Source organism: Quercus robur, chromosome 6 (genome assembly GCF_932294415.1).
Source record: "Quercus robur chromosome 6, dhQueRobu3.1, whole genome shotgun sequence".
Taxonomy (NCBI): domain Eukaryota; kingdom Viridiplantae; phylum Streptophyta; class Magnoliopsida; order Fagales; family Fagaceae; genus Quercus; species Quercus robur.
Genome location: NC_065539.1, coordinates 15,270,397 through 15,292,506, shown reverse-complemented (window position 1 = coordinate 15,292,506; position 22,110 = coordinate 15,270,397). Strand labels below are relative to the sequence as shown.

The 22,110-nt window shown below is 35.1% G+C and overlaps 3 protein-coding genes across 4 annotated transcripts; 1 reads left to right on the top strand and 2 right to left on the bottom strand.

Annotated features, from left to right (window-relative positions):
* Window positions 1–3,042: 3,042 nt before the first annotated feature.
* LOC126732956 (pentatricopeptide repeat-containing protein At3g49710) lies at window positions 3,043–6,191 on the top strand. Its single transcript, XM_050436042.1, has one exon. The coding sequence runs from the start codon at window positions 3,288–3,290 to the stop codon at window positions 5,457–5,459; it is 2,172 nt and encodes a 723-aa protein (XP_050291999.1). The 5' UTR covers window positions 3,043–3,287; the 3' UTR covers window positions 5,460–6,191.
* A 652-nt stretch (window positions 6,192–6,843) lies between these two features.
* Window positions 6,844–11,717, bottom strand: LOC126732957 (probable pectin methylesterase CGR2). Of its 2 annotated transcripts, XM_050436044.1 has the most exons (8): window positions 11,456–11,717; window positions 11,036–11,121; window positions 10,437–10,596; window positions 10,169–10,217; window positions 9,898–9,939; window positions 8,372–8,746; window positions 7,708–7,763; window positions 6,844–7,238 (listed from the first exon to the last, which is right to left on the bottom strand). In XM_050436044.1, the coding sequence occupies exons 3-8, from the start codon at window positions 10,548–10,550 to the stop codon at window positions 7,086–7,088; spliced, it is 789 nt and encodes a 262-aa protein (XP_050292001.1). In that variant the 5' UTR covers window positions 10,551–10,596; window positions 11,036–11,121; window positions 11,456–11,717; the 3' UTR covers window positions 6,844–7,085. The 2 variants fall into 2 exon arrangements, with proteins under 2 accessions (XP_050292001.1, XP_050292000.1); XM_050436043.1 differs by lacking the exon at window positions 11,036–11,121 and having other exon boundaries at window positions 11,456–11,715.
* Window positions 11,718–13,851: 2,134 nt separating this feature from the next.
* LOC126732954 (GTP-binding protein At3g49725, chloroplastic) lies at window positions 13,852–21,668 on the bottom strand. Its single transcript, XM_050436039.1, has 14 exons — window positions 21,124–21,668; window positions 20,654–20,718; window positions 20,464–20,530; window positions 20,269–20,354; window positions 20,029–20,141; window positions 18,071–18,139; window positions 17,371–17,515; window positions 17,183–17,238; window positions 17,006–17,056; window positions 16,842–16,896; window positions 16,711–16,767; window positions 15,087–15,206; window positions 14,440–14,957; window positions 13,852–14,397 (listed from the first exon to the last, which is right to left on the bottom strand). Exons 1-13 carry the CDS (start codon window positions 21,554–21,556, stop codon window positions 14,457–14,459), a joined length of 1,818 nt encoding a protein of 605 aa, XP_050291996.1. The 5' UTR covers window positions 21,557–21,668; the 3' UTR covers window positions 13,852–14,397; window positions 14,440–14,456.
* Window positions 21,669–22,110: the final 442 nt, after the last annotated feature.

The window sequence follows — 22,110 nt, the reverse complement described above, 5'->3', positions numbered from 1 at the left end:
CCATTAGGAACGAATGTCATAAGTTGAAACTCTTTATATATATATATATATATATATATAAATAAAAAATAAAATAAAATAATTCCTTTCAAGGCATGTTTTATACAATCTAAACAGATATCACTTGAATTTGTTAACTCTTTGATGTGTACAATCTTAAATCTGCAATGTAAGGAAATATTCTCTAAAATTATCCACTTACTTGAAGATTCGCAAGATTGCATTCTCATGAATTCAGTCCCCCGTTACTTTAGACCATTAATTCAAGTGGTAAACAAATAGCGTTATTACCTAAAATATTAGGTATATTTTTCATTGGAGCTCACCAAACAGTTCCTAGCATAGTTAGTTATGAATTATGATATGCGTAAATGAAACAAAAATATTATTATTATTATTATTATTGTAAGGACCAGAAAATTTAGTGGCCCAAGCTCACTTAGAGTAGTGGATTGTGCAATTCAACTCTAGCCCAAATCAATAAAATTTGTAAGAGAATGGAATGAACAACAACAGAGGGCTTTGCTCGAGGACAAGTGTAGAAAAAAAATAAGGTTTGTATTGAGAAATAAATGAGCTTCAAGCTCTCACAAGTTCTCCCGAGAAGACTAAGTTTGCATAAAAAGTAATGTTGTTCACTCTCTTCACTCAATGTTCTTCCTTTTTCTTTCTTCTCTTTTATCTCGATCCCCTTTTCAGTGTTCTCCCCTTTCCTTATATATTTCTACCTCCATCATATCTCCACCATCCATTTCTACCTAACCTCCCTCCTTTTATAACACTTGTTACTTTAAACATCTGAAGAAGATGGTGGAAGGAATCTGCTTAACAGTGGCTTACACTGTTCAGGTCACTTCCTCATCAATGCGGTTGATAAAGTTGTTGTCTACCATTTAATGCGAATACAACAGGCTACACCAAACCAAAAGCTTCCTTATTGTCCACTGACTTTCACTCTCTTCAGACTCCAGCTCCCACTTAGAATACTACAAAGTACCTTGATTCTTTTCTTTCCTTCCTCGGGCCTGTGGCTTGCAGCATTCCCACACCAATGCTGCGACCCTTCAACTTCATCCTCGGTTCTTAGGCTCCCACAATTATTATTATTATTATTATTATTAATATTATTATAACACACAGTTAACGTTTCCTATATTCTTGTACACAAATATTTAAATGTAGCTAAATTTTATTATTCTTATTGACATTAAATTATATGACAATAAAATTATCAAAATCAACATGTTTTTAGTTTCATGTTGTTGCTATCTATATCAAACATATATTTATATATAATCTTGAATGATTTTATTTGATCTAGTAAGATTTTTCTATAATGTAGAAAATTATATCTTAATTTAGGGTTTAGTTCAAGATATTATACTTGATTTAAATTTTGTCAATATTACACCACTTAATAAAATTTTAAATTAATATGTTAGTATATGACAATACCTTCATTAGATTTCATTAAATCTTTTTATACTGTCATACTTCCAAAATTTTGAGATTATCAGAGGCTAATAATTATCTCATTTATAAAATTAAATTTCAATTTGATATTTTAAAATTGCAAAACATATATGAGTTTATGGATAAGATAAAAAAATAATATTCGATTGATATGAATTTTAATGTGCTTATTAAGAACATGTAATCAATTATGAAATTTTCAAAATATTGAATTAATAAAAAAATATTATTGTATGATATAATTTTAATAAAAAGTTATATCAAGTATAACTTGATTTAACCCTTTAATTTAATCAAAATATTAGAATGTGGACACATGAAATCATGTAATAAAACTGACATTTGTATTACTTTCCTATCATCTATTTTTTTTCTGGTTACTTGTACTTTGCCCAACCTGACTTTTCATCCAAACTGAAATTGTTTTTAAGCACCCACCTTGAACATAAAAGGATCAACCATAAGCTACAATTTTGTTTTCAAATAATATAATGGACTATCTTAGTTTTGTATCAATGTTGTAATTTTAGGATGACCATATAAGATTTATTGTAGTTCAACTTATTAACACTTCTTAGTGTTTCTAAGACATTTAAGGTCTGTTTGGTAATGTTGTTCTAGTAACATTGTTTATATTTTTTGAAAATGCGTGTAGGTGAAAAAGTATGTGAAAATATGTGTAATGTTGTTTAAATACCCCTACCAAACACCCCCTTAGAGTTCAAATCTCTATTTCTCCATTGTAACTATCAAATTATCAAATAAATAAATATATTTATATAAAAGACTTATAGTATTTTGATATATATCATTCATTAGTTATATTGTAACATACATAAAACTTGTTAATAAAGATCTAACTATCTTAAAAAGTATATATATATTCAAAGTGAGGATTAAAATTGAACTCATTGAAACCCATAAGATATAGCTATTTAAGTGGGGAAGGAACTAAAATTTTATGAATGGGTGGCCAAAATAATAACAAATATAAAATTGAACCAAGTTACTAGTATCATACAACAAATATGAAGAGTTTGGGGGGTTAATCATATTTCTTTTGGAAGTTTTAGGTAAATTTAAGGAGTAAAAATCCAATATTTATAAAGTTTGAGGGGAACCATATATTTTTTGAAAAATTTATGAAAATTTAGGGATAATTTTATAAAATTGAAAAAGTGTGAAGAGCCATGGCCCCCACCCTTCTTAGTGGGTCCACCCCTATATTTAAGCTTTGCAATCACTATAGACTATAGAGTCTATCTCACAATTTCTAATAAATATATTTCAATTAAAAATGGGGTGAATCTCAATTTGTTATTTTTTTTTTTTAAGAAATAATTATAACATTTTTACAGTTCGAACATTTTCTTCTTAGACCTCCAAGTACTTTGTGCATAGAATAGTGTCAATTCAGCTACAAGGCCTTGGCCAATTTTTTTTTTTTTTTTTTTTTTGTTAAAGAGGAGCTGCAATAAAATTAACTAGCCATAAACGGCGATATTCTGACTGAAAGCCTTAGAGTATACAAACCATTAGCATCCGCATTTAAAATATTACAAAAGTCATCCTCTGGCCAATTTGTTATTCATATAACAAGATCAAAACCCAAAATGCAACATTTTAAATCTTACTTGATTTAGGCGTCTGGGGTCGGTTAAAAAAAAAAAAAAGTACGGGGTCTCAAGAGTCAAAATACTGAAAATAGACTAACTGCAGTTGAATGCCAAATCCAAAAGGTACTCTTCCAAACTAACTAGTTCCTCGTAAACTTAACACATGCCCATGCGTTTCCCTGTAAAAGTACGTAGTAGATGAACCAAATCTCATGGTCATGGCCATGGTCCCTCCAAACCTTTCGTCACCTTTTGAAAACATGCATTACCCAGAAAGATCTCCTCACTGCCAAGTCCCTCCACACCCTATACATCAAGTCCCTTATCCCTTCTTCCACCTACCTCTCCAACCACTTCATCCTTGCATACTCCAAATGTGGCCGCCTCTCTGCTGCCCGCAACGCCTTTCACTGCACTTTAGACCCCAATGTGTTCTCTTTCAACGCCATCATTGCTGCCTACGCTAAAGAATCAAGAACTGATATTGCCCACCAACTGTTCGAACAAATGCCGCAACCAGACCTTGTCTCTTATAACACTCTCATTTCTACCTATGCAGATCGTGGTGAACCTGAGCCTGCATTTCGCTTGTTTTCGGGGATGAGGGAGATGGGTCTTGACATGGATGGCTTCACTCTGTCTGGTATGGTCACGGCTTGTTCTGATGATATAGACATTCTAAGACAAGTGCACGCTTTGACAGTGTCGGGTGGGTTTGATTCTTATGTTTCGGTTAACAATGCGCTTGTTACTTATTATAGTAAGAACGGGTTTTTGGAGGAGGCAAAGAGGGTGTTTTATGGGATGGGGGAGGTTAGAGATGAGGTGTCTTGGAATTCAATGATTGTGGCGTATGGGCAACATAGGGAAGGATCAAAAGCGCTGGGATTGTTTCAGGAAATGGTTAGGAGGGGATTTATTGTTGACATGTTTACTTTGGCGAGTGTTTTGACTGCGTTTACATGTGTGGAGGATTTGTTGGGTGGGCTTCAGTTTCATGCTAAGTTGATAAAGACTGGATTTCACCAGAATTCACATGTTGGTAGTGGTTTGATTGATTTATATTCCAAGTGTAAGGGTGGTATGTCAGATTGTAGGAAAGTATTTCAAGAGATTCCTGAACCAGATTTGGTTCTTTGGAACACAATGATTTCAGGGTTTTCCCAAAATGAGGATTTCTCTGAAGATGCTCTTGATTGCTTTCGGCAGATGCAACGTGTTGGTTACCGCCCTGATGATTGCAGTTTCGTCTGTGTGATTAGTGCATGTTCCAATTTGTCATCTCCTTCTCAAGGAAAACAGATTCATGCGTTGGCAATTAAATCCGAGATTCCTTCAAATCGAATTTCAGTCAATAATGCTCTCGTTGCAATGTACTCAAAGTGTGGGAATCTTCAAGATGCAAGGAGGTTATTTGATAGGATGCCGGAGCACAATACTGTCTCGTTGAATTCAATGATTGCAGGTTATGCTCAACATGGTATTGGAACAGAATCAATACGTCTTTTTCAGCAAATGCTGGAGATAGATATTGCCCCTACAAGCATAACCTTTATCTCTGTCCTTTGTGCATGTGCTCACACTGGAAAGGTTGAGGAGGGTCAGAATTATTTCAATATGATGAAAGAAAAATTCAGCATTGAACCAGAAGCAGAGCATTATTCATGCATGATAGATCTTTTGGGTCGTGCTGGCAAACTGAGTGAAGCTGAGAGGCTAATTGAGACAATGCCATTTAGCCCTGGCTCAATCGGTTGGGCTTCGCTACTTGGTGCTTGTAGAACACATGGAAACATGGAGCTAGCAGTAAAGGCCGCCAATAATGTTCTTCAGCTGGAACCTTCAAATGCTGCTCCCTATGTCATGCTTGCCAATATGTATGCCAGTGCTGGAAAATGGGAAGAATCTGCAACAGTTAGAAAGCTTATGCGAGATAGAGGTTTAAAAAAGAAACCAGGTTGTAGCTGGATTGAGGTGAATAAGAGGTTACATGTGTTTGTAGCTGAAGATAGTTCACACCCGATGACAAAGGAAATATATGAATACTTGGGGGAGATGTCAAAGAAGATGAAGCGAGCAGGGTATGTGCCAGATGTGAGATGGGCTTTGGTTAAGGATGATGAAACAGGGCAGGGAGAGAAGGAGATGAGGTTAGGGCATCACAGTGAGAAGCTAGCAGTTGCTTTTGGGCTGATCTCGACTAAAGATGGAGAGCCTATACTTGTCGTGAAGAACCTAAGGATATGTGGGGATTGCCACAACGCAATCAAATTTATTTCTGCCATTTCTGGGAGGGAAATCACTATTAGAGATACTCACAGGTTTCACTGCTTTAAGGAAGGGAAATGCTCATGTGGGGATTATTGGTGATAATTGAGTGCGTCTAAACTTCACCATTGCGACAGAGAAAGAGGAACCCAGTGCTGTATCAGCTCCCGAAGAAGGCATAACATCTGTAACTCATCAATAAAGGGTATCTACTAACCATTGATTCTGCTCAAACCCATGGCACCAACCAAAATACAAAAGCTCATTCAAATTGCCAAGCAATCAATGAGGAACCCAGTGCTGTATCAGCTCCCGAAGAAGGCATAACGTCAGTAACTCATCAGTCAAGGGTATCTACTAACCATTGACTCTGCTCAAACTTATGGCACCAACCAAAATACAAAAGCTCATTAAAATTTTCAAGCAGTTAGTTAAGATTCAGCATAAATCTACATTATTTTCATTCTTGAGCCAATCAAGTTGATAAGAGTTTTGATTATTTCTTTGACTTTGTCTACTGCAAACCATAACTGATAAGAGTATAGATAGTTCACCTCGGCTTTTTCTTTTTTCTTTTTTTGCTGTCCTTTTTGTTTGTGCATCTTTCTTTCTCTCAAGTTTTCCGTTGGTCAACAACACAACTCTCTATAGTAAAATTTATTGAAGTGAACATGAAGCCGACCCTTGTGGTTGAATGGTGAATCCAGGATTTGATCCCCCAGTAGTGGGGTGCTTAAATGTAGCAAAAAGAATTTCATTGTATGGAATATTTGCATTCTGACAGGCTTAATTTTCCCCATGGCCTTAAACAAGCAGATTCTTTCCCTTGGTGCATTGGAATCATGTGCCATCTGTAGAATATATGATTCACTCACAATGGAGCACCTGATCCGGAAATCACCACATGAAAGGTTTTATAACGCAAGCATGCTTTGTGCGTCTTGATGTCAATGCACAAGCATTTGGTAAAGCTATATTTTTGAAGTAGACAAAATTGTGAAGTGAGAGTGGAGTAGTTTTGCATTTTTTTACTTTTTGTTAAGCTAATATTACTTTACATAGGCCCCAAAAAGGGGTGGGGGATTAAACCGAATGGCTGGAGTTCTGTTGTAGGAGCAAAGCACAGATTCTCAAAAACTGATGTGCAAGCACAATACGCATAGGCAAGATGATGGCCTGGAGATATTCTTTTAGAGAGAAGCACGGATAAGAAAACCAGATATAAAAATTTAACAAACGGAGGTAAACAATTGATGCTAATATTTACCATCATTCAATTAAAGGGATATTGACTGTATAATATGAATTACAGAACATAAGTTTATCTAATCAAACATTTATGACACTGAATTCAATAGCCCACAAAGAAGCATTTTGTATGAGAAAGCTGAAAATCTTCTTCCCCTCTTTTCATACTAGTTTTTATTTATTTATCTATTTTGTTTGCATGAGAAATTCCCAAAAATTGTGAATATAACAAGAGAGATTACAGAGAAAAAGAATGCAGGCTATTTTTCCAATTAAATTAATAAATATTTGATTGTATAATGTTAGGAACAAAACATAAGGAATATCATAAACATCTATTGTACCAAAGCTGATAACCTCAAAGAGGGTGCATTTTATATGAGCACTGGACATTTTCTTTTCACTTTTTTTCCTCTTTTGTGGGGTTGTTGCATGAGAGAGTCCCAAAAATGATGATAAAATGTAATAAATCTTAAAATATCAATGGTATGAGTTGAGATGGAAAACTTGGCAGCTTGGCTTGTATGAATTCTTGGATGCAGCCTGCTCAAACTTCTTTATGGCAGCTTCATTTTCTTCTAAGCTGGTCTGGACAAAAAAGCGTACCCACCAAGACGAGCTTCGCAATTTTGCCTACAACAGATAAAAAAAGCATAAACTATAGTCAAAATCACATTTAGATATGAGAACTAAAAAATGTTACAAAATCAAATAATATAATATAATACAACAAAAATAAGCATAAATGGAACAACTGGAGTCCTCTTGATTCTTCCATTATACTTGGTAATGGTAATGATTAACCAAAAGAATTCAGCAAGGATATGGAACACGGATTAATGATTTTCCAGACCTCTTTCCTTGCTAGCTCTTAACCTTTTTTTGGTATTGTACCATTTGAAATATACAACACAACAATAATTTAATCACTAAATGCTGAACGCTAATATAGTATCCCTATATAGTGCCCCTTCAAATTGAGTCTGCATTGAAAACCAGCGAAGACTTCACCAATAACATGATTGTTAACAAAGTAGTTTTAATCCAACAACACCCGAAGAGCTGAGAGATGCCATACAAGTTGTGATATATGTACACTTACCGGCCGTCCAAATTTAGACAACTCAGCAACTTTAGCCCTCTGTTGACCAGGGTAACCTAAACATAAAATTGAAAAGCAAAGAAAACAAAGATCAGGCTTAATACTTTTTCACAAGAATAACCATGATGAAAACATTGGAAAATGAATGCCAGCAATAGATATTTATGAAATTATCATAAAGGAATAACAGAACCAAGAAAAAATATCTAACAATCATTCAAAGGTGTACATATGCCCAACAGGAAAGTACAATGCTTAAAGCTATAAATTGAAGTATTTCTATTGATTATTCAATACAAGTGAGAAAGTTTGATTACTGTGGAGATTTTTGTCCTAGCTTCCATAGCAAGAGATCTAAATCATTCTATTGACTTTATCTGTTTATCTGCCTAGGATAAAAGTTTCCCACTTAGCTGGTGTGCGCATGAATTAGAGAGAAGGGAGTGAGAGATAGGAGATGTCATTGCTAAACATCTTTTAGACAATTATTGTGATGCATTAGGTTGCTGATGTATCCATCAAAAGTGATGCAGCTAAAAGTGCAATTACTTCTGAACATGAATTTATAAATTTAAAAATAAATAAATAAATAACAAATGAATATTTTGTAATGTTGATATTATGCGGATAGATAAATTTCTCAAAAAAAGAAAAAAAAGAATACCTGTAAAGATAACAAGACCGTCAGAAGACACTCTAGCAATTTCTGGAAGGGTCTTGTTCAGGAATTTTGTAGACAGGTAATCCAATGTGTCTGACACAATAACAAGAGAAAAAGATTTTGCTTTATAGGGTAGAGGGAACTTGATATCAGCCACACGAACAATGCCTTTGTGCACAAGACTCTTGCAGATTCCATCAGCATCCTCTATGTCATACGGTTCCACACCCCATGCCTCAGTTTCTTCTTCTTTTAACAATTTGGAGACCACTGAACAAGTATCAGGGCCCACATGCAAAACTTTGCGCATGCTGTCACCATATGCTTTCTTTAGATAAGGTATTGCTCTCTCAACTTCTGCGGTGCATGAAAAGTCACCTGCAAGATGCAATGAATTTCCACCTTGAATTTAAGAAAATAGTTAAAGGGCCATATTGCTATCGTTGATTTCTATGCACTGACTCTTTTTTTGGTGGGGGGTGGGGGGGGAGAGGAGAATGACTTAAAACCTCAATCTTGGCCATTGAGGATGGAAACCGTATCAGCTTATAGCTTCAAATTCATCAATTATCAATATGGTTCAATTCAAAACACATCTGACATTATCAGAACTTGTTCACTGTTAAATGCTGCATGACACATATATAGGAGCAAAGGACAACCTACTCAAGGTGGTGAATCATAAGTTTACCATGTAAAGCATATAAAAGCGAATCATATTGCCTTAAATAACATTTTAAGTTAGAATTTTCCCTACATAACTTTTTTCCCAGATTACAAATATAAAGATTTTCTAAATTATGGTCCCTTATTGTTTGGGTTTTGGGGGGGGGTGGGGGTGGGGTGTGAGGAGGAGGATGGGGGACATTCAAATCCAGAAACTTCGACCTTGGCATGCAACAAATCAAAGATTAAAAGCACAGTTCAATGATCATCCACTATACTTAACCAAAAAAAAAAGTTTTTACTTGATTGAAGTTCTCCACGATATCCTTTTTTTTATTTGTAAGCAACACATGCATCCAGTGGGTCATGAACCCACAATCTCACCCTCCACCTTACTCTTACAAGGGGAGGGAGCATCATTTGAGCTAGAGTTCATTGGCAAGTTTTATCCCATATTTAGAATACCTGATGCTTCTACCAAAAGCAACACTTGGAGAACATTCATCACAACACAAGCTGCCCATCTTAGTCTATATGTACACCATTGATATAAGTATTTAATTTGGTTCACAATAAAAGATAAAGGAGGAAGTTGTGCCCCCTCACCTAGGTCCAACTTTCTCTCTTGAAAGAGCATGGACAGGCTTTTCATTGTACGCCCATAAGCTTAGGTGCCTCCAATGTACACAAAAAATAATAATTCTTCCCAATATTTCAAGCAGCTTAATGTCGAGATACAATTGCAAACTATATATATATAACATGCCTAGACCTTTATATGTCATTCAAAAGGAAAAATTAAGCAGCAACATTTTTGTGTGTGTTGGGGGTGGACGTGGGGATGGGAGGCCAAACAAATATACCTTCAATCTTGCTATCTGCTTCTCTACTTCCTCCAAATGCACCTGTATTGTTAAAAATGATATTTTAATTAATGCATTAATTTGATAATAATTAAAATAATAAAGAGACATTTTGATCTAAAAGAAAGCACACAAAGAAGTGATCATGTTGTTCCCATAGCCACACTTGACAGCAAGAAGCCAAAAATGGCATGCCTAACCTATTGAATCTAAAATTTATTTACCATTTCATGCAATGACAAAGAGTAGTGTACACAAACCAAACACAAACCTGAGCTACGAGAACTTCGAGAAGCATAGCCGATAAGAAGGATTACTCCCTGCAAGTTTCAACCAAGAGACAAAAAGAAGCTATCAGGATTTTAACTAATAACTTTTGCTATCATTTGTACTATTTAAAATATGGGCTTAAAAATGACAGGAAAAATATGATTAGTAACCAAACATCATGATCTCTAACTGAAATAGCAACTACACACAAATACAGACTAAAATATAAATTGGCAAAAAGATAAGTGATGTTTAGATATGAACAATACCAGAACGACAAGAACTACAGATACTAAGGGAGAAGATTTCGATTTTGAATTTATGACTCCCACAAACGGAAGACTTCCACCACGCCGTGTGGAGCCTACTTGCCTCCTTGACATAGCCACTTTTGTATAAAACAATGCGTCCGCAAAACTGAACTATACCCTGTTTAAAAAAATTCCATGGCGAAAAATTAGCTTTCACAGGACAATAAACCATATAAACATTGTAAATCTTCACCGGTTAAAGCAGCGTGTGGAAGAAACGAATATGCAGCCATAAAATCACAGATATTTTAACATAAGCCACTAATGAAAATTGCAAGATAGAAGTATATTCATACATTCTATTTCACAATCATTAAATCTTTATCTCAAAATTTATTTATTTTTTAAAAAGTATTGCATAAACTCGGAGGTGTTTCCAGAAAATCGAGTTTTAGCTGTATTTGTTAGACATTTGTGTATGAAGCTGCTTATCTAAACATGAAGAACTCTGTAAGGCATTGTGGGGTTTGTTTGGAAATGAAATTGAATTGCATGTGGTGGAGCTTTGGCCCCTTCTGTTTAAATATATAAATATTTGACCATATATGGTGTCTTACCTTCCAAGAAAAGAACCCAATCCACTTTATTCAATCCCAAATTAAGAAAGATCCAATAAATTCAACACCTTTTTCTTCGCCAATATCTAAGGAAACAAACAAAGAGTTCGAAAATAAAAGAATATTTAAGATCTCCAATAATCAACTTAGTCATAGTAGAATTAAATAAAAAAACTGCACTTCAAATGCCAAATCCAAATCCAAAATCAGAAACAGAGAACAGAATAGACAAAAGCGATCACTCATTCAATACATAGTGAGAGAATGCAATGGAAACCATAAACGGTGCACTCAGATCCATATATTAAAAAAAAAAATGATTGATATCGATTCAATACCATAATGAAACGAGTAAAGTTTTCAATAAGCATGAAATCCGAAAAGAAGCAGAGAGAGAGAGAGAGAGAGAGAGAGAGTTACCTCAGATCAGGAAATGAGCGAAGCGCATTGAGGTTTGGATCTTAGATCTGTTGCGTTGCGTTGTGCTGTGCTGTGCTGTGTGAATGCTCTGTGCTCTGCTTTTTTAGCTTGCGATGGAGTTTGGAGATTGGAGAGAGAGAGAGAGAGAGAGAGAAGTGGTGGAGTTAGATTTAAATGCGAATGGTACTTTTATTATGTTGGATACGACGCGAATTTTGGATACGTGACTGTTTGTTTCACTCTGTGGGTGTGTGTGTGTGTTTGTTGGATGATAAGCATAACGCGCGCAGCACCACGCGATAATCTTAATAAGTAGTTTGATTAATTACTGGCATCTTGTGTCGGCGACGCGATATTAATAGAAGATCCAATCTAGTTAGGCCATTGCCCATTGCTTTCAGTCTCAGATTCAGATCCAAGTCAAAAAAAGTGTAGACTCTGACTGTACGAGTGTAGACCCTTTCTGAATATTGCTACGTTCACAATATTTTCACAATATCTTTATAACAAATTCTAATTGGTAGGTTGTTATAGTTTTTAATTTAAATCCAACACTAAAATTACTTTCTTACCCACTAATAACTGCAAGTAACAACCTGTCACATAAGATTTGTTGTGAAGATATTGTAGACATAACATTTGGTTTTTAGAAAAATGTTATATCAACAACATTTTTACAACAAATCTTAAGTAGCAAGTTGTTACTGGTTGTTATTGTTGCGATAAAAAAGTAATTTCACTTGTAGGTTCAAATTTAAACCAACAACAACTAACTACATTGTGAAAATGTTGTGAACGTACTACTTCTCTCCTCTTTATTTATTTATTTATTTATTTATTTATTTATGTGGATTCCAATTAACTCAACTGATAAAGTTTCCAACTCGAGTATTATAAAAAAAATGACAACTTACACCAATGTGCTAAGTTTGTAGTGATTCTAATCTAGGGAAAAATACACCCGGGTGTATGTTTTCTCCTTCTCACAGCTAGTGGAACTCATAGTTGGTATACTTCCTTCTCATCTAGGTCCACTATTGACATCATTTTATAGTTTATCACTAACAATTTGTCATATTAACATGTGTCAAATTTTTTGTCTTTAGATTTTCTCATAATTCTTAAGGTCGATCTTTTTATAGGTTTGAATTAGCTAATCTATTAAAATTATTTGTGGTTGAATAAGAGATCGGATATTCAATTTCTATCTCCACCAAAAAATGAATCAAATTTTCTGTCTTTAGATTTTCTCATAACTCTTAAGGTCGGTCTTTTTATAGGTTTGAGTTAGTTCATCTATTAAAATTATTTGTGGCCTAATAAGAGATTAGATATTCAACTTCTATCTCCATAAATAAATAAATAAATAAATAAACCAATTCATTTCTTAATCCTTTTTTTTATAAAAAATTTTAACCTATGACATTCACTCCACCAAAAAACCAATCAAATTAAAATTATTTGTAGTCAAATAAGAGATCAGATATTTGACTTCTATCTCCACCAAAAAACCAATCAAATTTTTTGTCCTTCAATTTTCTCCTAAGTCTTAAGGTCGGTCTTTTTATAGGTTTGAGTTAGCTCATCTATTAAAATAATTCATGGCCAAATAAGAGATTAGATATTCCACTTCTATCTCCTTAAAAAAAACAATTAATTTCTTAATTTTTTTTTAAATAGTTTCAACCTATGGCGTCCAGTCCTGATAATAGTTTTTTGTTATCACTCTAAGACACCAATCAATTTTTGGTGTAGGCTAGAATTGAACCCAAATCTCTTATTCAACCATCAGATACTTTACTAGTTCAGGTAATTGAAACCCACAATTAATTTCTTAATCCAATAATAAAGAACAATCGTCATGGAACTAACATAAATTGAAATTCCATCCAATCTTTTAAAAAACAAAATAAAAATGGGAAAAGTTAACAAATGTCTCTAAGAGCATTGATTTATGAAATATTTATAGAAACTTTTTAAGAGGAAAAAAAGAAAAAATAATTTTTTTTACAAGAAATACTATGTCCACATTTTCATAACAAATTATAAATGACAAGTTGTTACAAACTGTTATTCATATAACCAAAAAGTAATTTCCATAATAAATTCAAATTAGAATTATTAACAACTAACAACCTATGATTTGTTGTAAAAGTGTTATGAAAATATTGTGAACATAATACTTGTCATTTTTTTTACAAATTTTTATATTTTTCATAAAAATTATATAAAAATTTTTCTAAAATAATTCATTTATAAATGATTTAAAGTTACTGACACCCGTGAAGAGGACCCAATAAAATAACGGGGTCCTTCTGGTAAACCAATAAGAAACCGAAATGCTATACAGGTACAGCACCGGAACATGGAATGTGGGATTCTCTCGAGTATGAGTATGACTATGAAATGTCGGCCACCACCTTCTTTATTCATTTCACGCGCAAATACAGTTGGCAAGAATTTTGCAACTGTACACACGTTCAAAGGAGAATTACAGAGTACAGACAACCCAATGCTGGGAAGTGGGAATTTCAACAATATCGGAATAAATCTAATGCCAAGATTTGCTACAGAGCTTATTATAATTTATTGCCTAATAAATTGTACGGAATTTTAAACATATTATTGTGTTTTTGTACACTTTGGGCACCCCAAAGTCCAATATTATACAGGTACAAAAAACTCAATACAAAGAAGTCGCTTCCAAAATTTAGATAAATGTTGTGTTTCCAAAATTGAAAAGAAAAATTGAACTCTCAAGGCTAGCTCAGCTTGAAGCTGAAGAAGGCATAAATGGAAGACATTGATACACAGATTAAGAGAACTGGGCGAGCTATTGAGCAGTTTCTCCTACCACCCAAGCCAGCTGCTTTAACTGTAAATGATGAAGCTGAGAAGAATTCTCTTAAGTTGCCAATTAAGTGTACCAATAGGCATTTTGACTATGGAGCTTTAAGCTAGAAAAGAAGTACGATCCACATAACGTATAGGATAATGCATGTTACTGCTCAACTACAATGGCATCGTCCTCTGTGCGAGGGGGCCTCCATTTTCGTTCAAATAATCCTCTTCCTACTACTCTTTGGGCCTTCATCTTCTTGTCATGGATCCTTAGCTTCTCATCAATAAGTTCAAGCAACTCTTGAAAACCAACTCCCATTATAGCAGATGTTCTGACATGCGGACCAGGTGGACAATGGGATTGTAAATCCTTATCCGTTACGCAATTTTTGGAGGACTCGCTTTTTTGGTCATGCTGAGCCCATCCCGAAAGACTTTCTTCACCAGGAGTCTCTTCATCAAGCCATCCATCCGAGTACTCACCTGGTTCATCATCCAATGTCTCTGCAAGAGACTCTGGTAACTGTTCAGACACATTGTCATCATCATAATCATCAACTGGTTCTTCCGCTGATAGATCAGATGCCATATCATCTTCTTTTTCTGAGGAGCTGATGAAGTCATCTTCACCATCATTCATGCCCTCTTCTTGACAATCAATCTGAGCAATTCTCAAAAATCAGAAGAGAGCAAACTTTTAAGAAATTTTCCTTCTTTTTTCATTTTTTTTCCCAGTTTATCCTTCTAATCTGGAGTGGGTGGAAAAGAGGAGAAGATTGAATGGTTATACCTTATTCCAAACTTCAATCATATTCTGAAGCTTCTCCTCAGATACCCCTAACTGCTTAAGAACTTGCAACACTGTTGACCGGTGCTCATCAAGATTAGGGGCAGTAGAGTCCAATACATGCTGCAAATACAAAGAAATATATCAGATATTCATATCATGTATCATGCTTAGTATTAACTCCTGGAATTACTATAATTTCATTGTTGTTTACCAATATTATATCATGTATTGCAAGGTGAAAAAGAAATAAAGGTAAAGCACATCATATTGTATAGCGTTATATGTTTTGTTCTAATTTAACCATGACAAAGCCTGAAGCGAATTTGGTTTTGTTAACAAATCATATTTAAAAGATGACTGTGGCAAGACAACCGAAGAAGTGAAAGAAATTTACCAACAAAATTACAAGGGAGGCCACCCCCATGAGGGCATTTTCTTGTTTCTTTAAAGACACCTCTAGGGCAACACGTGATACAGTAAATACCGGCCCAATAGCCGGTATAAATACCTTCTTTTATATATATCATGCTCTCATGCTCAGACAACCTGTATGAGGGCTTAATTGACTGGATATGGAGAATATCAGATATTGTCATAACGTCTCAAAAGGAATTTTTTTTTTCTGAGCAGTTAAAGAGAACGGGTCTGGCTCCCCTCCCATTATAAATCGTCCCATTTCCTCCCATTTTAAAACAGATGAAAGACTCATGGCAATTAATAAATCTGAAGGTCAAAAACATGCCACCTCAAAATATAATTTATTTCTCTTTCCCAAATCCAACTCCTTCAGCAGCCTCCTTGGCAAACCCACTGCCCACACCAATGACAAGGAGCCATTGGAATGCTACCGGAGCTTTCAGAGATGCCACCACCATGGCACCATGGCTCTCTCTGCTACAACATCCACCATCATGGCTCCTATACCAGAGAAATAAATGGAGCGCCAATTTGGACCCATTTACAAGAAATCTTCGGTAGAACAATAGAGAAATAGAAATCTTTTTAATATCTAGTATCTGAAATTGGTTGATTGGAAGGTTAGTAGACTCATTTCTATTTGACCCACCCACCCCATCTTTCCAATTATTTTGAATTTGAAAGAATTCATGTACAAGCATACACAAACAAAAATAAATAATCATTTCCTCCCATTTGAATTCATAGATTGGCATTTTCTTGCCTCAGAAGTTGAGAGTGAGAAGCTCATGAGTAGGCCTTCCTCAACCTCATCAGGAAAGTGATTCAGTATGTTTGAGTTCGTCGAGGCACTGAGAGAGAAAGGCGAAGAAGTAGAGTATGCTGTGAGGTGAGAAATAAATTGTCTGACGCAGTATATTTTTTAACCTTTAGAATTATTGGTTGCCACGTGACTTTCATATGTTTGAAAATGGGAGGATTTATAATGGGAGGGGAGCCAGACCCAAAGAGAACACATCATATTGTCATAAAATCTATTAAGAAAATTGACTACCCTCAGTAAACTTCAGTAATCTTGTTTCTCTTCTCATATTTTATCTTCTCCTACCTATTTGTTTAACAAAGCAAGGAGAGCAATGATCTATGTGATAAATCAGAGAAGTGATTCTGATCTCCAGTAATGAAAGGACAGGCACTTAAATCATACCACAAGCAGGTCAGCTTCCACCACTTCTTCCAAAGTTGCATGAAACGCATCCACTAACTACAAATTTAGAATGTATTAGTGACCAAAAAATAGCAATAACCACAAAGCAGTTGTGCAAGCTTTTGCATTACCTGAACAGGCAAATCAGATATAAATCCTACTGTATCACTAAAAAGCACCTTCCTCCTGAACAAACACTCAATTGGATTAGTGGAATAAAAACCCTAGAAAGGTGAATAATAAATTTCATTTTAAAATTGAGAGCAAACATTTAACTCATTACTGAAAATATTACCCAGAAGGAAGAACAACACTTCTTAATCTTGGATCAACTGTCGCAAACAATCTGCCAAAATATAAGTTCACATCTCCAGTCAGACAAAACGGGGAAAAAGGATATCAGAAGTCAACAGCTTAAGTAAAATATGGAAAGTAAATTTGAATAATATATTCAACAAGAGAATTAAAATACCGAGCATCACTATACAGATCACTGTCAGAAAGCGCACTAACTAATGTCGATTTTCCCTGGTTACCAAAATAATGTAAAAACATGTCAAAATAAAAAAAAAATTTTAAAAAAAAAAGTAAACATATCTTGTTTAGATGACATGCATAATAGCTATGAGGACCAAGTATAATTAGATTTAGACCACCTACAGCATTTGTGTACCCAATTACAGCTACAGTAGCTAAGCCCTGACCATCTGAGCCTCCATGCCTCTTGCGAGCAGCACGTTGCAAAGCTCGTGTACGACGAACCTCTTCAATCTGAGATAACAGATAACTTCTCCGGTCTAGAATTCTGCAATTATAGTGCCATTAAGTGGACTTGTGAATAAATGCAAGTCAATATAATCAGTAAACCAAAGATGGAAACTAAATGAATCTCATATTTCATTAACCAGGTAGACTATCTAGTCAGTAAGGCTCCATCTGAAATGCTAAACATAATGCTGCTGCAGGATAAGTCTTAGGAATTGATTACTTAACCAAATTCATATATGTACTTGACAACAAGTTCAAGGTAGATATCATAGGCAACGAAACTCCATATGGTGGAAATATAAATATATCAAAGGCTGTAAATCCTTTCAAATGAACATTGTCAAACATTCGGCAAGGTGAAGCAAAGGTCTTTGACCAGCTTATGTTCCCACATGAAGATGCAAGCATCTGCTTTGATGTTACTATGAAATGTCTGAAGTTTCAAGCAGATACCTTCCACAGTTCCCAATAGAACTTTTATCAGGCAGTAGGCACAGGGTTACAGCCACCACTCAATCAGGAAAAAAAAGGGTACAATATATAGCATCTAGGAATTGTTATAAATTTAAGAGAATAGTATCATGGGGCAAACCTTCGTCTTTGAAGCTGAAGTTCTGTTTCTCCTGCACCACTTATAAAGCCACGCCCCCCGCTTCCTCTCCTGTAATTGTACCCCATTTAGATCAAAAGTTGTTCCAAGATTCAAAGATAAACCAAATGAAACACATGGAAATGTGCATACAAATGAAACATGGGAGAAAGAGATATCAAGAGTGTTTGTATATATTTAGCACCAACCACATGGCACCTTGTCTTCTTTAGGTGAGCCTTTGTGTGCACCATTATACTTAAGGTCTCCTCTCTTTTTTTTTCAATAAGATTTACCATACAAAAAAAATGTAGCACTTTGACCTTCAAAATTGCGAAACTAACACCCCCTCCCCACCCCAAAAAAATAAAAAAAATAAAAATAAAAACCCCTCTTGAATGTAATACATTATGCCCTAAAACTTAAGAGACAAAGGGTTACATCAAAAGGGCATGAAGCAACCAAAAATTATGTCAAACAAAATTAAGAGTAAAAAAAAAAAGGATAAACTTTACAGCTTAGTTGATGAAACAAAGCTTTAGAGAAGTGCAATTGGAGATCCTGTTGTACCCTATTTGAATTTTTTTTTTTTAAATCAATATATATATATATATATATATATTTCAAGATGCCACAAAGAAACCTAGAGTGTTCTGCCAAAATTAAAACAATACAACGAAACAAAACAAAACAAAAAAGAAAGAAGGAGAAGACAGGTCAAGGACCATTGAGGGAGGGGTAAGATAATCTAAGCCCCACTTTTGAGAGGGGTAACAGATTCTAGTTTAGCCCAGCTTTTCCAGTTAAGCGAGTGAGAGTAGGAAATCAGCATAAAGAACTATAACTAGAAGTCATTCCAAATTCAACCCAAAGTAAAATTTCTAACCTGGTCAGTTTGTCTAAGACCAATCTCCCCACGTTTATAGGGAAGTTTTCTTTTTTATTTTATTTTATTATTGGTAAGTTACACAAGCACCCAATGGGTCTTGAACCCATGACCTCACCCTCCACCGAGCACTTGCAAGGAGAGGAGGTGCCGGTTGAGCTATAGTTCATTGGTCCCATGTCATAGGGAAGATTGGGACAAAAACTGCAAATCTGATAATAGGTTGCAATTTACACAAAGCAGGTGAGTCCAAATAGTACAGTTAGTTTACATTAAACCATAAATGCCAATTACTTCAAATTTTCTTCACATCAAGCAAAATGAGCTTGTCCGTTTAGAATTTATAAGACTAACCTTTCCAAATCTAAGAATTTATGCCAATACAGAAGTCAAAACTCTTAATTAGCTTTGCTATGTACATGAAATCATTTTCACATGACACCACAGAATTCATGTTAAAGTATATAGAAACTATAATGGCCAATCACCATAAAACATTTAGCAAATAAGCTGAGTCTCAAGAAGCAAAGAAAGTGACTTCACATTGTAATATCACCAATTGTGTGTATGGTTTGGATCAAGTATATGATGAAATCTACAAAACATGCATTTTCTGGTCTATTGCCATTTCTAAAGTCTCTCCAAAATAGAGGATAAGGTTTCCTATCAACCACCCTTCCTAAACCCTGCAGAAGCAAGAGCTGTGTGCACTGGGTATGACCTGTTTATTGTCTTGTTGAAGCAACTATAAGTAAACAGGTTCCACAGATTAATCTTAAAATCCAAGATGCTAATTAAAAAAATATTTTCAAAAGAAAAAGAAAACACTCTTTGAAGGGGCATTAAGTAGACAAGAGTGCGAGTAACATCTACTCGGTAGCATAGAGAAATATTTTTTTATTTAAAATGTATTACTCAGCTTTGTTTCACTACATTTTCCCCAATTAGCTTTAGTTCAAATAGCACCACTTCCCCTTCTACAAGCAACATGAAGGGTGAGGCTGTGGATTCAAGATCTACAGGGTGCATATGTAATTATCAACTGTGTCACTACAAATTTTGGCAATGTACTAACCCTCGGGCACTAACGACTTCAGCTTCTCCAGCTGCTCCAAAAGTTAAGCGTCCATCTGCGCTACGTACTCTAACAAGTCTTGTTTTCTTATACATTAGAGCTGCTAATTCAGCCTGTAAAGATCAAAAGAACACCAAAAAAAAAAAAAAAAAAAATCTTTGAAGCAGTTCTTCCCACACAATCAAATTGAAACCTAACAAAAAAATTCAAAAACATTAAAGTAAAAGCTACCTAGAATACCTGTAGCTTCCCCTCCTTCGTATGAGCATGGGCATTAAATATCTCAATTATAAGTCCCACACGGTCCAGTACAGGTTTATCCCATGCTCGCTGCCATTCATAATGGGAATATATAAAAGAAATGCAAAATCAAAATCCATCTTTATAGAAACATAAGCAAGGCACTAAAAGCTCAAAATTGTACTTAGACCCGACTTGCCTCCAAATTCCGCTGTTGAATCCCAGACAGTATCGTATTTACAAAAACAGCATCCACTTCACCCTGCTATTCATATAAAGCTTATGTAAAGTTGAAAACTTCTTCGATCGAATCATGCATGCTACAAATGCCATGAATAAAATCCAAAAATCAAACAATCAAGGTGAAAATTTCAAAGTCTCTTGCCTTTGATTCAGCATTATAAAGATGGCATTTAACTGTGTCCACTGTCCCTGGTCCAAAATACGTGTCTGAAACAAAATAAACACATAAAAATTAAGATAAAAAGCACACATTTATAGACCCAGCAATTGAATACACAAACACTCACAAATTCTAACATAAATCCATTTACATTTATAAAAATCATTTACGATAACAAAGAAATGCCAAATTATTATTGGTGTTGGACTTATCAAAATTGGTATTAGTATTTTTTTTTTTTTCCTCTTAAATTGTAACTTTTTATTATCAAGTGATCATAACTTTAAGCAAAGCAAAAATTTAAAATTTTTGATCGACTCTTCAGTGCAACGCACGGATTATCGACTAGTTTGCATTTATAGCTAAAACACAATTTACAAAAGCGAAAAAATGAGCAGTTTCAATCTCAGTCAGAATCAGAAATGACAATATAACGTTAGAGAGAGAGAGACCAGCACGAGGCTTGCGAGATTTGGCAGCGGGGTTTTGAACGAGAATATGTGGAGGCAAAGACTTGTCGAAGAAATCGGAGAGGAAGTAGCCATCTCTCTGTTCTTCGAGAGAGTTCGCGAGGCACAGAGCTTCGTTGAGCTTTGCCTGCAAGTAGGTATCGGGTCGGAGTCGGGGCTGGACCACGAAGAGCTGAGGAGGGCTATCTGGGTCCCTGTTGAATAGAGATACGACGTCGCTTCCTTCCTCCTCTTTCTCTTTCTCTTTCTTCTGCTTCGACGAGGAGTACGGCGACGTGAAAATGCGAATTGAAGAAGAAGAGAGAGTGGGATGAGGGTGAGGGTGAGGGTGAGGGTGAGTTTGGTTTGAACAGAGTGAGGTTAGGGTTTGGGTTAGAGACCTCAAGGTCACTGGGGTTCCTGAGGTTCTGATCATTTGAACACTCTACACAATTTCCTTCTTCTTTCTTCTTCGGTAGTATGGTCCACGACTGTGTCAGTGTGGGAAATATTGGCAAAATTTGCTAATAGGAATTTTTTTGCTGCAGAGCATGTGGATGAAACATATTTGTAAGTTGGACTGTTTTTGGAACTCGAGTTTGCTATACAGTGGATGAAACATATTTGTAAGTTTGACTGTTTTTGAAACTCGAGTTCTAACATAAAATCGAGTTTCCCAAACTTGATTTACTCTAAAAAAAAAAAACAGAGGTACTCAAGTTTAGTAAACTCGAGTACCTTTGATATATATATATTTTTTACCTTGCAGGTAAACACAGAGGTATTTGCAGGCAAATTTTTTTTAAATGGAACTCGAGGTTCCCACACTCGAGTTCCATATGGTTTTTTTTTTTTTTTTTTTTTTTTTTTTTAAATTGAGTTTCCCAAACTCGATTTTGGGTTGGAACTCGAGTTTGTGCGAGTTCCAAAAACCGTCCAACTTACAAATATGTTTCATCTGTATGCTATGCAGTAAAATTTTTTCTAAAA

Coding starts and splice junctions, on each gene's coding strand:
- LOC126732956 (XM_050436042.1), top strand. CDS start 3,288: ATGAACCAAATCTCATGGTCATGGCCATGGTCCCTCCAAACCTTTCGT.
- LOC126732957 (XM_050436044.1), bottom strand. CDS start 10,550: ATGTCAAGGAGGCAAGTAGGCTCCACACGGCGTGGTGGAAGTCTTCCG. Junction 10,218..10,436: donor CTGTAGTTCTTGTCGTTCTG/GTATTGTTCATA, acceptor TGAAACTTGCAG/GGAGTAATCCTTCTTATCGG. Junction 7,239..7,707: donor TGTCTAAATTTGGACGGCCG/GTAAGTGTACAT, acceptor TATCTGTTGTAG/GCAAAATTGCGAAGCTCGTC.
- LOC126732954 (XM_050436039.1), bottom strand. CDS start 21,556: ATGATCAGAACCTCAGGAACCCCAGTGACCTTGAGGTCTCTAACCCAA. Junction 20,142..20,268: donor CGAAGGAGGGGAAGCTACAG/GTATTCTAGGTA, acceptor TGATCTTTACAG/GCTGAATTAGCAGCTCTAAT. Junction 16,768..16,841: donor TATCTGATTTGCCTGTTCAG/GTAATGCAAAAG, acceptor CTAAATTTGTAG/TTAGTGGATGCGTTTCATGC.